The sequence below is a fragment of the Oncorhynchus kisutch genome, linkage group LG20 (assembly GCF_002021735.2).
Source record: "Oncorhynchus kisutch isolate 150728-3 linkage group LG20, Okis_V2, whole genome shotgun sequence".
NCBI lineage: Eukaryota > Metazoa > Chordata > Actinopteri > Salmoniformes > Salmonidae > Oncorhynchus > Oncorhynchus kisutch.
Window position 1 is genome coordinate 25,450,565 of NC_034193.2, and position 15,357 is coordinate 25,465,921.

The following is a 15,357-nucleotide window of genomic DNA, read 5'->3' on the forward strand; positions in this document are numbered from 1 at the left end:
ATAGTGGTGGCTGCATAATGTTATGGGTATGCTTGTAATTGTTAAGGACTGGGGAGTTTTTCATAATAAAAAATAAACGGAATGGAGCTAAGCACAGGCAAAATCCTAGAGGAAGACCTGGTTCAGTCTGCTTTCCACCAGACACTGGGAGATTAATTCAACTTTCAGCAGGACAATAACCTACATATGTGGCAGCTCCCTTATGATTGATGAGGATTTTCATAGGGCAAATGGATGGTCCCTTACTAGACGTCCGCGGGTGCTATTAAAATAGGCTGACGGCCTCAGGTCGCCCCCCAAGGCCTTGTCTTACGGGAAGTTTTTTTTAAAAAACTTTCCAGGACACTCTGTCACGCCCTGACCATAGAGAGCCCTTGGTTCTCTATGGTGTAGTAGGTCAGGACGTGACTAGGGGGTGATCTAGTATATCTATTTCTATGTTGATGCTAATGTGGTTCCCAATTAGAGGCAGCTGTTTATCTTTGCATCTGATTGGGGTTCATATTTAGGTAGCTATTTCCCCACCTGTGTTTTGTGAGATATTGATTGTTTTTATTTGTTTATTTATTTCACCTTTATTTAACCAGGTAGGCAAGTTGAGAACAAGTTCTCATTTACAATTGCGACCTGGCCAAGATAAAGCAAAGCAGTTTGACACATACAACAACACAGAATTACACATGGAGTAAAACAAACATACAGTAGAAAAATAAGTCTATATACAATGTGAGCAAATGAGGTGACATAAGGGAGGTAAAGGCAACAGAAAAAAGGCCATGGTGGCAAAGTAAATACAATATAGCAAGTAAAACACTGGAATGGGAGATTTGCAGTGAATGAATGTGCAAGGTAGAGATAGAAATAATGGGGTGCAAAGGAGCAAAATAAATAAATACAGTAGGGGGAGAGGTAGTTGTTTGGGCTAAATTATATATGGGCTATGCTGCTCTGACAGCTGGTGCTTAAAGCTAGTGAGGGAGATGTGTTTCCAGTTTCAGAGATGTTTGTAGTTCGTTCCAGTCATTGGCAGCAGAGAACTGGAAGGATAGGCGGCCAAAGGAAGAATTGGTTTTGGGGGTGACCAGAGAGATATACCTGCGGAGCGCGTGCTACAGGTGGGTGCTGCTATGGTGACCAGCGAGCTGAGATAAGGGGGGACTTTACCTAGCAGGGTCTTGTAGATGACCTGGAGCCAGTGGGTTTGGCGACGAGTATGAAGCGAGGGCCAGCCAACGAGAGCGTACAGGTCGCAGTGGTGGGTAGTACTGTATATGGGGCTTTGGTGGCAAAACGGATGGCACTGTGATAGACTGCATCCAATTTATTGAGTAGGGGTATTGGAGGCTATTTTGTAAATGACATCGCCGAAGTTGAGGATCGGTAGGATGGTCAGTTTTACAAGGGTATGTTTGGCAGCATGAGTGAAGGATGCTTTGTTGCGAAATAGGATGCCAATTCTAGATTTAACTTTGGATTGGAGATGTTTGATGTGAGCCTGGAAAGAGAGTTTACAGTCTAACCAGACACCTAGGTATTTGTAGTTGTCCACATATTCTAAGTCAGAACCGTCCAGAGTAGTGATGTTGGACAGGTGGGCAGGTGCAGGCAGCGATCGGTTGAAGAGCATGCATTTAGTTTTACTTGTATTTAAGAGGAATTGGAGGCCACGGAAAGAGAGTTGTATGGAATTGAAGCTCGGCTGGAGGGTTGTTAACACAGTGTCCAAAGAAGGGCCAGAAGTATACAGAATGGTGTCGTCTGCGTAGAGGTGGATCAGAGACTCACCAGCAGCAAGAGCGACATCATTGATGTAAACAGAGAAGAGAGTCGGTCCAAGAATTGAACCCTGTGGCACCCCCATAGAGACTGACAGAGGCCCGGACAACAGGCCCTCCGATTTGACACACTGAACTCTATCAGAGAAGTAGTTGGTGAACCAGGCGAGGCAATCATTTGAGAAACCAAGGCTATCGAGTCTGCCAATGAGGATGTGGTGATTGACAGAGTCGAAAGCCTTGGCCAGGTCAATGAATACGGCTGCACGGTATTGTTTCTTATCGATGGCGGTTAAGATATAATTTAGGACCTTGAGCGTGCCTTGTCCATTGCTGTTCTGGTTAGTGTTAATTGGCTTATTTCACTGTAGAGCCTCTAGCCCTGGTCACTATACCTTATCCAACCTTTCTGTTCCACCACCCACACATGCGATGACATCACCTGGTTTCAATGATGTTTCTAGAGAAAATATCTCTCTCATCACTCAATACCTAGGTTTACCTCCACTGTATTCACATCCTACCATACCTTTGTCTGTACATTATACCTTGAAGCTATTTTATCGCCCCCAGAAACCTCCTTTTACTCTCTGTTCCAGACGTTCTAGACGACCAATTCTCATAGCTTTTAGCCGTACCCTTATCCTACTCCTCCTCTGTTCCTCTGGTGATGTAGAGGTAAATCCAGGCCCTGCAGTGCCTAGCTCCACTCCTACTCCCCAGGTGCTCTCATTTGTTGACTTCTGTAACCGTAGAAGCCTTGGTTTTATGCATGTTAACATTAGAAGCCTCCTCCCTAAGTTTGTTTTATTTACTGCTTTAGCACACTGCCAATCCGGATGTCCTAGCCGTGTCTGAATCCTGGCTTAGGAAGTCCACCAAAACAGACAGACCATCCTACCGATCCTCGGGGTAATGCCCCGCCTTAACTCAGCTCACTGGTCACCATAGCAGCACCTGCCAGTAGCACACGGTCCAGCAGGTATATTTCACTGGTCATCCCCAAAGCCAATTCTTCCTTTGGCCGCCTCTCCTTCTAGTTCTCTGCTGCCAATGACTGGAACGAACTGCAAAAATCACTAAAGCTGGAGACTCTTACCTCCCTCACTAGCTTTGAGCACCAGCTGTCAGAGCAGCTCACAGATCATTGCACCTGTACATAGCTCATCTGTCAATAGCCCATCCAATCTACCTCATTCCCCTACTGTATTTATTTCTTTATCTTGCTCCTTTGCACCCCAGTATCTTGCACATTCATCTTCTGCACATTCTACCATTCCAGTGTTTAATTGCTATATTGTAATTACTTCGCCACCATGGCATATTTATTGCTGTATATAGATTTGTATACTGTATTATGGATTGTATGTTTGTTTATTCCATGTGTAACTCTGTGTTGTTGTATGTGTCGAACTGCTTTGCTTTATCTTGGCCAGGTCGCAGTTGCAAATGAGAACTTGTTCTCAACTAGCCTACCTGGTTAAATAAAGGTTAAATAAAAAATACCAGTGTTGAGCAATGCTCTCAGTAAACAAAATCTACATCTGCCAGTGTTTTTAATTGAATCCAGCTCTCACCTGAATCCACTGTCTTACGCTGCCTGATATAGTTGCCAAGTCAATGCTGGCCTTTCTCCCCCCATTTGTCTTACGTCAGATAGAGACTAGAGTCAGGTGAGGGACTAATGCTGTGTAAGACTGAAGCCACCTGTCGGAAGACAATTTAACCCCAATCCCTGTTTGTATGTGAATACCACATGTACGATAACTCTCACACAGCAACTTCTCTCTCTCTCCCCAGGCCTGCTCTTGTCTCACCAGCCCCCCACCAGACCGAAGCTGGATGACACCCTCCAGGGGGTCTCCCCCACCCCTATGCCTGTCTCAGAGACCTCTTCCCTGGACGCCTTGGCCCTCCTCTCCACCCACGTCTCCCCTGCTGTCTACCAGCTCTCGGAGCTCACGTCAGATGGTAGCCCTATGGAGGGCCCCAGCCCGACCCCAGACTCCAACCCGTCACTGGAGGGCCATTGGGAGTCCCCAGGGGCACCAGGAGGGGAAGAGGAGACCAGGCAGGGCAAAAAGAGCCCCCCTGCCAAGCAGCACCTCCACTGTCCCATGTGCAAAATCACAGTCAACTCCTCATCCCAGCTAGAAGCCCACAATAGCGGTATGTACTGCAATATGTCTATATGGCTACTTGCACTGCATTTGCTATTGAGTGATAAGTAGATACTATTTAAATGCTGACCTATGATTCTGATTAAATAAAAAATGTAACTGATAAATGAATCAATAGCTATGTGATGTGTCTGTGTCTTTCTAGGCTCCAAACACAAGCAGATGCTGGAGGGCCAGGTGGGTGCTCAGGCGCGACGCCGAGGCAAGGTTATGTCATTGCCTAGGCCGACATGCAGGAGCAAGCAGGCAATAAGCTGCAAGGCCAGGGTGGGCGTGGCCCTGGCTAGCCAACCGTTCCACTGTGAGATGTGCGAGGTGTCCGTCAACTCGGAGACGCAGCTCAAACAGGTGTGTGTGTTTCTGAGTGTTTCTGAGTGTGTGTAGTACAGCCTCAAAATATATATGCCATGCACTCAGTCCTTGCATTTGGAGCTGCCTATGAATTTGAGAGGGGTTACATTTCCCTAGCCCCATCGCTCAGCTGTAGACCACTACAAGTGGGATTTTCGATTGTATTTCGAATGAATCCCAGAATGTAGCTTTTAAGGGATGTTTCACTCAGTATAAAACCTAACATGCTTTGCTTTTGTCCCTCAGCACATGAGCAGCAGAAGACACAAAGACCGGTTGTCAGGAAAGCCCCAGAAACCGAAGTTCAGCCCTTATACTAAGAGCCAGCCAAACCCTGTTTTAGCGGTGAGTGTCCGTCCAACACACACACAGACACACACACACACATCACACCAACTACCCCTCCTGTCCTGCCCATTCATTCCCACACAGCCAGCGTTCTTATTTTGTCACCCCCTTTCCCCCGTTCTTGTGTCCTCTCTGCAGAGCGTGAGATGGAGTGGTTTCCCGTTTGGGGGGGTGACCTCGGCCATAGGGAAACTGGCCAGCCACTGCCACCTCAGCACTTACAGTCCTCAGGTGAAGACCTATATCGAGGACGTTTTGTGAATGTATTTTTAGCAACCAGAGACAGATGTCTTTATCTGGTTGACTGGATGTTTTACCAGATAACCAAACTATGACATCAGATGTCTTTACCTGCATGTAACAGAGACCCGTTGGTTGTATTTGAGTTATATTCGGTCTTCTAACCCAGAAAACCAGTTTAAAGGCAGGAAATAACGTCAGGGGCCACATTTTACCTGCTTAGGAAGAGTAAGAACCTGAATTTGAATTGGGCAATTGTCTTAGGTGGCTCTGGTCACATAAACGGCAAACACACATTTACTCACATTCCCAAACTATCTCTGTCCCATTGTCTATCTATGGGGTTAATGAACTGAGCACTATAGCGTGCTGCTGCTATGTCGGATAGCTGACAAAGGGCCATGTTTGGGAATAGGCATGGTCACGTTCTTTCACAGTTCACTCACTACAAAAATAACTGCTTGAAAGTTGGGGAGGCCAAATATACTGGCAGGCACAAGAAGGTCTCTCACACTGGTAAACATAGCCTCACACACACACAAACATTGTCACATAACCACAACACACACAAGTACATGCGCGCACACCAACACATACACACACACACCACACACACACACACACACACACACACACACACACAGACACAGACACAGACACAGACAGACAAAGACAGAGGGCCGCACAGGATTTGTGTTTGGCCAGCTGCTGGGTAGAGGCAGTGTCTCAGGCCATGGTCACAATCTTGTCTGGGATATTTAAGGCCAGTTCGTGAGGTTGCCAACAATTCACACTGGCTTCACACAAATTGATGGTGATGGATATTCACTCTCATGTTTCATTCACCCTCACTCTGACGTTAATGTTGTGGTTAGCTGAATGCATACAGGCCTGATCTAGAGTATAACTTTTTGGATACAATTTTATGGGCCTGAAGAGAGAGAGCATTGTTAGACTGATTCTGACATGGGACACCATGTGAACATACTTTCTGTCCGAACAATATCTAGGTTTCCATCCATTTGGCGACAGATTATTATGGGAATATTCTAAAATACGGATAAAGAAAATATTCCCACCAGTGGTGTGTTTCCACCAAACTGGCTTCCACCAACAATCAGTGCGTGATGAGGTAATGCACACAACAGTTGACTTTTCACTTAAGTTTTTATGTTCCAAATACAAAATGTAAGTTCAATGTGTTTCCGTTGCATTTTCAACTATATTGTCACAAAACGGTTGCGTTAAATAGCAACCATGCCTACTCTGGTCTTGACACGTCCGCTCTAGGCAACAGCTGGCAGATACAGTGCGGTTGGCTAGTCTACATGATGCGATTATTATGGATAATTTGGATTATGGATATTTGTATTTGTCAAACGTCAGGCAAGCATCGATCATCATGTCACCAGAATAAGACCCTCAATATTTATTGGAAAGGAGCATCAAGATCACCATGCACTTTCACCACCCTGTGAAGTAGCCTAATAAACTGCATCGTTTCCTGAGTCATAGCGGGAAGACCACACACCATATCATCGCAAGACTCCCAAGTTTACTTCGATATGAAGGTTATTATATAAATATTTGGCGATGAAGGCATTTCCACTGCTGTTTCTCGCATAAATAATTTGACCAACAAAAAAAGATCCCACCATGTCGAACAAACAAATGATCTTTCGACATTTATAAAATTGTACCGAAACTTCCTGTTTCCATCACAGCTGGTACCACAGAGCTTGAGGTGGCCGGTATTCAATCAATTGCAGATAGTGGGTTTTCCAAATATTGCTTTGAGAAGTTGAATTTGCACAACTGTATGTCCTGGATGGAAGAAGTTATGGAAAATCCATAACTATCAGGAAATTATTGAATACCAGACCAGGGTCAGCCACGCAATAGACAACCAATGGCAGTAGAATGACCTTACTGAAGAGCTCAGTGACTTTCAACGTGGCACCGTCATAGGATGCCACCTTTCCGACAAGTCAGATCATCACATTTGTCTGCCCTGCTAGAGCTGCTCCTGTCAACAGTAAGTGCTGCTATTATGAAGTGGAAACGTTAGGCCACACAAGCTCACAGAACAGGACCGCCGAGTGCTGAAGAGCATGACGCGTAAGAATGGTCTGTCCTCTGTTGCAACACTCACTACCGAGTTCCAAACTGCCTCTGGAAGCAACGTCAGCACAAGAACTGTTCGTCAGGGAGCTTCATGAAATGGGTTTCTATGTCCGAGCAGCAGCACACAAGCCTAAGATCACCATGCGCAATGCCAAGCATCGGCTGGAGTGATGTAAAGCTCGCCGCCATTGGACTCTAGAGCAGTGGAAATGCGTTCTCTGGAGCGATGAATCACGCTTCACCATCTGGCAGTCCGACGGACGAATCTGGGTTTGGTGAATGCAAGGAGAACGCTACTTGTCCCAATGCATAGAGCCAACTGTGATGTTTGGTGGAGAAGCAATAAGGGTCTGGGGCTGTTTTTCATGTTTCGGACTAGGCCCCTTAGTTCCAGTGAAGGGAAATGGTAACACTACAGCATATGAGATTCTAGACAATTCTGTGCTTCCAACTTTGTGGCAACAGTTTGGGGAAGGCCCTTTCCTATTTCAGCATGACAATGCCCCTATGCACAAAGTGAAGTCCATACTGAAATGGTTTGTCGAGATCGGTTTGGAATAACTTGACTGGCCTGCACAGAACCCTGACCTCAACCCCATTGAACACGTTTGAAATTAATTGGATGCCGACTGCGTGCAAGGCCTAATCACCCAACATCAGTGCCCGACCTCACTAATGCTCTTGTGACTGAATGGAAGTAAGTCCCCGCAGCAATGTTCCAACATTTAGTAGAAAGCATTGCCAGAAGAGTGGAGGCTGTTATAGCAGCAAAGGGGGGACTAACTCCATATTAATGCCCATGATTTTGGAATGAGATGTTCGTCGAGCAGGTGTCCACATACTTTTGGTAAGGTAGTGTATGTCTAATACCTTCAAATACCTGTGCCGAGGTTGATGTTTGCCGGTACAATTGAACCAATATAATAGTACCAAAAGTGCAAACTCCATGCTAAATCAAGCACACCTCAAAGAGGTATTTGACCCTGGGGTGTGTTCATTAAGCACCAGATGGAGGAACACAGACGGAAACTGGCTGGGACTACTATGACTTGCCCAATTAAAAACGCACATTTTTGTTTTCCATTGCAAATAGTTTCAAAACGTTTTTTTTGTTGCGTGCGCTAATGAACCTGACCTGCATGTAAGTTTGTTGAATAGCTGCTGCAGACTCATACTAAAAACCCTATGGTTCCTCTCTTCCAGACCAAACTGGCCCTGCAGAAGCAGCTGTCCAAGGCTCTGTCGGCAGGTTTCCTGGCCAGCCACATGAACCCGGCCACCCTTTGCACCATGGCCTCCAATCCTCTGACCCTGCGGTGCCCCCCAGGGCCAGGCCATACACCCCTCATCCAGAACCCCCTGCTCAGCCCCGCGCTCTTCAGGCCTGCCCCAGGGCCCCTAAGGGCCACTCACACGCCCATCATCTTCTCGCCGTACTAGCCGAGTTTGGACTAGCTTGGATCAAATTGGCATACATTTACATTTTAGTAGAGCAGACGATCTAGCCCAGCCTTTCTAGATGAAAAATAAGGACCTAAGTGGAGCTACTCTGAGGCCCTGTCCAGAAACAACCCTTTACCCTCCCACCTTGGCAGTTGTGTACAGTACAGTATATCATTTTATGCTGTATAAAATGATTAGATAGGTACTGTATGTAAGCAATATGGTTGGAGCTCCACTTTGACTTCTAATAGGCTAATTTGAATGTTCACCCTATCGCTGAAACCCATCAAATCCTTTCCGATCTTCACAAGTGCACAGAGGTTAAGGGTTGATTTTGTACAGGGCCTAAAACGTTTCTATGCAGCCAATGAGAGCAGAGCAGCGTGCCACCAAGTCCAACATGCAAAACCGCTTACTGGCTACGGTGCTACACACTGGAGAACCAGAGATGGCCGTGGCGTTTCAGCCACAAAATTGTTGCCCCTCTCTCCCGTTGGCTCTCTGACGACTGTCGACTGCATGCTCCAACGTGGTCTGGAGGACCCTCTTTGAAGCCATAGCGATGAACGATCAAGTTGTATTTGTTTTGTGCTATTTATTAGATGACGATAGAGAAGTAGGCCTATATTTATGTCACGTATAGTGTCTGTGGCCGATGTCCCCTCGCTTTAGGATTTTCCAAACAGTTTGACTCTGGGAGTAGGCCTACACTGTCAGATTTCCCTTGTCCAGTATTAGTCCAGCACCTTTTTGTCAAGGATACTGTTTTATTTGTGTTGTGCTTTCAGCTAAGGTACTTTTCAACTAACACTTTCATTGAAACCCGGTATTAAATCCCAAAAGAGCAAACCTAGCTAGGTAGAGCCTCCACTGGCCGGCAATGTATCAGTCTCTCTCTCTCTCTCTCTCTCTCTCGCTCCCTCTCTCTCTCTCTCTCGCTCCCTCTCTCTCTCTCTCTCTTTCTCTCTTGTCTCTGTCTGCTTCTGTTTTCTAAAGCCTTGTTGATGTTGGCCAACCTAAATAAACAGGTTTGGTTTTCTAGATTGCAGCCGGTATCCACCGCATTCACGGTAAATGCTGCATACTGTATGTCGGCTCAAACGGAAAGGACTTTCAAATGTCAATTCGCTATAATGCGGATCTACCTAAACGGTTTGAATCCTGGCTTTGGTCGGGGAACATGATGCACGATGCCAATGTGAGACCCCGAGTCCCAGCAACCACAGACCCATCAGACAACACATTATTAGTAATTCTGTGTGGCTCAGGCAACGGCATGGTCATGTGTTCAATTCTTGCAGGGAACACATACACGTACTAAAGAATGTATGCACTCACTATACTTCAAGTCGCTCTGGATAAATGATGTATACCCTGCTCTCAGCATTTGACAGAGAAAGATACATAAAATGTAGCTGGTCCCAGATCTCTATATGCTTTCAAGATATTCAGAGGAGCTGGCTCAAGCAGATCTGAAGTCAGGTTAACATTGATCGGTATAAGAAGGTATCGATGAGGTAAGGGTCACTCTCTCTCGTGCTCTTTATTTTTCCTCTTTCTCCCTTTCTTCCCTGTGTAAAAAGCGGTATTAGTAGAGCCGCAATCAACCCCCCACTCAAACCTGAAGGAGAATATTTTACTTCAGCGAAACAGGACTAAAGAGACAGAGAGAAGGGGGAGGGAGAGAGAGAGTCACAGAACATTTATCATTTAGCATAGAAGTACAGTACCAGTCAAAGGTTTGGACACACCTACTCATTCAATGGTTTTTCTTAATTTTTTTACTATTTTCTACATTGTAGAATAATAGTGAAGACATCAAAACTATGAAATAAAATATGGATTCATGTAGCAACCAAAAAAGTGTTAAACAAATTGGCTACTTCAAAGTAGCCACCCTTTGCCTTGATGACAGCTTTGCACACTCTTGACATTCTCTCAGCCAGCTTCACCTGGTTGAGAGTTCCCACAAATGCAGACCACTTGTTGGCTGCTTTTCCTTCACTCTGTGTTCCAACTCATCCCAAACCTTCTCAATTGGGTTGAGGTCGGGTGATAGTGGAGGCCAGGTCATCTGATGCAGCACTCCATCACTCTCCATCTTGGTCAAATAGCTCGCACACAGCTTGTAGGTGTGTTGGGTTATTGTTCCGTTGACAAACAAATGATAGTCCCACTAAGCGCAAACCAGATGGGATGGCGTATCGCTGCAGAAGGCTGTGGTAGCCATGCTGGTTAAGTGTGCCTTGAATTCTAAATAAATCACTGACAGTGTCACCAGCAAAGCACCATCACACCTCCTCCTCAATGCTTCACGGTGGGAACCACACATGCAGAGATCATCCGTTCACCTACTCTGCATCTTACAAAGACACGACGGTTGGAACCACAAATCTCAAATTTGGATTCATCAGAGCAAAGGACAGATTTCCACTGGTCTAATAATGTCCATTGCTCATGTTTCTTGGCCCAAGCAAGTCTCTTCTTATTATTGGTGTCCTTTTAGTAGTGGTTTCTTTGCAGCAATTCTACCATGAAGGACTGATTCACGCAGTCTCCTCTGAACAGTTGATGTTGAGATGTGTCTGTTACTTGAACGCTGTGAAGCATTTATTTGGGCTGCAATTTCTGAGGCTGGTAACTCTAATGAACTTATCCTCTGTAGCAGAGGTTACTCTGGGTCTTCCTTTCCTGTGTCGGACCTCTTGAGAGGACCTCTTGATGGTTTTTGCGACTGCACTTCAATAAACTTTTAAAGTTCTTGAAATGTTCCGTATTGACTAACCATCATGTCTTAAAGTCATGATGGACTGTCGTTTCTCTTTGCTTATTTGAGCTGTTCTTGCCATAATATGGACTTGGTCTTTTACCAAATATCTTCTGTATACCACCATTACCATGTCATACAATTGATTGGCTCAAATGCATTAAGAAGGAAAGAAATTCCACAAATAAACTTTTAACAAGGTACACCTGTTAATTGAAATGCATTCCAGGTGACTACCTCATGAAGGTGTTTGAGATAATTCCAAGAGTGTGTCAGGCTGTCATCAAGGCAAAAGGTACTGTAGCTACTTTGAAGAATCTGAAATATATTTTGATTTAACACATATTTGGCTACTACATGATTCCATTTGTGTTATTTCATAGTTTGATGTCTTCACTATTATTCTACAATGTAGAAAAAAGTTCAAATAAAGAAAAACCCTTGAATGAGTAGGTGAGTCCAAACTTTTGGCTGGTAGGCAGTCCTCTTTGTCATAGAGAATAAGAAATCATGCCCACTCTATACGGTGCATTTCGATCTGCAAAGTTCTGAAACGTTTCACTCTTTTGAACAATCTCCAGATGCCACCAAGCACACTGTTTATGGGAGTCTGAAGTACAGGAGCTCCTCTTTAACAAGTGGGAATCATGTCCTGATGCTTTAGCCTGATAATGTGTAGTATGCGGACTTAATTCATTCCTGAGGAAGCTGGTAAGTGTTTTCACAGAAGGGGACTATCGAAGATGTATCACCGCTGTAGTTTTAAGCCCCTGCTAACTCTCAGTTTTGTGTCCTTTGTTCTAACTGCTTGTGCTGAAATATTGTAGCCTAAGCAATATTACGTCATTTTAAAGTTGTATTTAAGTGTCATCCAGTGGACTACATGGGTAGCTTAATTTTCCATCCATTGCAATAATGTGAATTGGTATTCATAAAGAACATGTCGATATGATGTCTGTATCGTTGTACATGACCTTATAAAGAATACAGATTTTTCATAGAAATGTGTCTCCTGTGTTACCTTACTCTACAGTGCCTCTTGTTGTTACATTGACGCACAATTGTAAGGATACAATTATTCTCTGGCTGTGACAGACCAATCATCCCTTCTGCTGGCCTTGCCCTCTGCTGACATCTTGAGTTCACACAGAACCAGGAAGCCACCGACAACAGAATACAAGCCACTGCCTCCTACTCCTCAGAAAACTAAACGTATCTCTGGTTCTCTTGCTATGTTTGTTAGTGTGTGCATCAAAATGGCAGAGGCCATGGACTCAATCTGTTGTCCGAGCTGTCTGGGTCTACTGAAGGATCCAGTGACTACTCCCTGTGGACACAGCTACTGTATTGGCTGTGTTAAGGGCTGCCCCCAGTGCAGACCTTTATCCCAAGGCCTGTTCTAAAGAGAAACACTATGTTTTCTGAGGTCACCAGAAACAGAAGAAGGAGTCCAAGCTTCTCTGTCCTTTGCTGGACCTGGAGATTTGGAGAGCTGGGAGAAAACTAAAAGCTGTGATGTCCTGCCTGGTCTCTTAATGTGAGACTCACCTCCAGCCTTACAATGAAATAGCTCCATTAAAGAAGCACAAGCTAGTCAAAGGCTCCACACAACTACTGGAGGTTTTTGATGGATGAACATAAAAGCCATGAGACAGATACAGCTACAGCAAGAAGGACTGAGAAACAGGTAAGGATGGGAACTCCAGTTATATTTGCAGTCGGATGTTTAAATACACCTTAGCCAAATACATTTAAACTCAGTTATTTCACAATTCCTGACATTTAATCCTAGTAAAAATTCCCTGTCTTAGGTCAGTTAGGATCACCACTTTATTTTAAGAATGTAAAATGTCGGAATAATAGTAGAGAGAATGATTTATTGCAGCTTTTATTTCTTTCATCACATTCCCAGTGGGTCAGAAGTTTACATACACTCAACTAGTATTTGGTAGCATTGCCTTTAAATTGTTTACCTTGGGGCAAATGTTTTGGGTAGCCTTCCACAAGCTTCCCACAATAAGTTGGGTGAATTTTGGCCTATTCCTCCTGACAGAGCTGGTATAACTGAGTCAGGTTTGTTGGTCTCCTTGCTTGCACACGCTTTTTCAGTTCTGCCCACAAATGTTCTATAGGATTGTGGTCATGGCTTAGTGAAGGCCACTCCAATACATTGACTTTGTTGTCCTTAAGCCATTTTGCCACAACTTTGGAAGTATGCTTGGGGTCATTGTCCATTTGGAAAACCCATTTGCCACTGATGTCTTGAGATGTTGCTTCAATATAACCACATCATTTTCCTTTCCTCATGATGCCATCTATTTTGTGAAGTTCACCAGTCCCTCCTGCAGCAAAGCATCCCCACAACATGATGCTGCCACCCCTGTGCTTCAGGGTTGGAATTGTGTTCTTCGGCTTGCAAGCCTCCCCCTTTTTCCTCCAAATATAACAATGGTCATTATGGCCAAACAGTTCTATTTTTGTTTCATTAGACCAGAGGACATTTCTCCAAAAAGTACAATCTTTATCCCCATGTGCAGTTGCAAACCGTAGTCTGGCTTTTTTATGGTGGTTTTGGAGCCCTCAATACAGCCTCTCTCAGCCTATTGCGGACAGGCTGAGCACTGATGGAGGGTTTGTGCGTTCCTGGTGTAACTCGTGCAGTTGTTGTTGCCATCCTGTACCTGTCCCGCAGGTGTGATGTTTGGATGTACCGATCCTATACAGGTGTTGTTACACATGGTATGCCACTGTGAGGACGATCAGCCGTCCGTCCTGTCTCCCTGTAGCGCTGTCTTCGGCATCTCACAGTATGGACATTGCAATGTATTGCCCTAGACTTGGAGCTCCGGTACCACTTGCCATGCGGTAGGAGAGAGTAAAGTATATGACTTGGGTGACTGGAGTCTGACCAATTTTTGGGCCTTCCTCTGCTTAGTATATAGGTCCTGGATGGCAGGAAACTTGGCCCCAATGATGTGCTAGGCCATACGCACTACCCTCTGTAGCGCCTTGTGGTCGGATGCCGAGCATTTGCCATACTAGGCAGTGATGCACCGGTTAGGATGCTCTCAATGGTGCAGCTGTAGAATCTTTAGAGGAGCTGAGGACCCATGGCAAATCCTTTCAGTGTTCTGAAAGGGAATAGGTTTTGTCATGCCCTCTTTACTACTGTCTTGGTGGGCTTGGTCCATGTTAGTTTGTTGGTGATGTGGACACCAAGAAACTCGGTCCTCTTTTTCCTGTAGTCCACAATCCTCTCCTTTGTCTTGCTCACATTGAGATAGAGGTTGTTGTCCTGGCAGCATACTGCCAGGTCTCTGACCTCCTCCCTATAGGCTGTCTCATTGTTGTCGGTGATCAGGCCTACCACTGTTGTGTCATCAGCAAACTTAATTATAGTGTTGGAATCGTGCTTGGCCACACAGTCGTGGGTGAACAGGGAGTACAGGAGAGGTCTAAGCACGCACCCCTGAGGGGCCCTCGTGTTGAGGATCAGCGTGGCAGATGTGTTTTTGCCTTCCCTCACCACCTAGGGGCAGCCCATCAGGAAGTCCAGGATCCAGTTGCAGAGGGAGCTGTTTACTCCCAGGGTCCTTAGCTTAGTAATGAGCTTTGAAGACACTATTGTGTTGAACGCTAAGCTGTAGTCCGTGAACAGCATTCTCACATAGGTGTTCCTTTTGTCTAGGTGGGAAATGGCAGTGTGAAGTGCGATTGATGTTGCAGCATCTGTGGATCTGTAGGGGCGGTATGGGAGTGAGTCTAGGGTTTCCGTGATGATGGTGTTGATGTGAGCCATGACCAGCCTTTCAAAGCACTTCATGGCTATCGTCATGAGTGCTACAGAGCGGTAGACATTTAGGCAGGTTAACTTCCCTTTCCTGGGCACATGGACTATGGTGCGCTGCTTGAAACATGTAGGTATTACAGACTCAGTCAGGGAGAAGTTGTAAATGTCAGTGAAGACACTTGCCAGTTGGTCCACACATGCTCTGAGTACACATCCTGGTTATCCGTCTGGCCCCGCAGCCTTGAGTGTTGACCTGTTTAAAGGTCTTGCTCACATCTGCTATGGGGAGAGTGATCACACAGTCGTCCTGAACAGCTGGTACTTTCATGGATACTTCAG

At 45.3% G+C, this 15,357-nt stretch overlaps 1 protein-coding gene across 2 annotated transcripts in view; it reads left to right on the forward strand.

Annotated features, from left to right (window-relative positions):
• The window catches only part of LOC109865165 (zinc finger protein 385C), a 145,335-nt gene extending 133,103 nt beyond the window's left edge, over positions 1-12,232 (forward strand). For both annotated transcript variants that reach the window (XM_020453272.2, XM_031800024.1), the window contains 5 exons: positions 3,576-3,944; positions 4,101-4,303; positions 4,553-4,651; positions 4,793-4,885; positions 8,222-12,232. In XM_020453272.2, coding sequence (XP_020308861.2) covers positions 3,576-3,944; positions 4,101-4,303; positions 4,553-4,651; positions 4,793-4,885; positions 8,222-8,458 — 1,001 coding nt within the window. In that variant the 3' untranslated portion in view covers positions 8,459-12,232. The remainder of the gene's footprint in view (positions 1-3,575; positions 3,945-4,100; positions 4,304-4,552; positions 4,652-4,792; positions 4,886-8,221) is intronic.
• Positions 12,233-15,357: the final 3,125 nt, after the last annotated feature.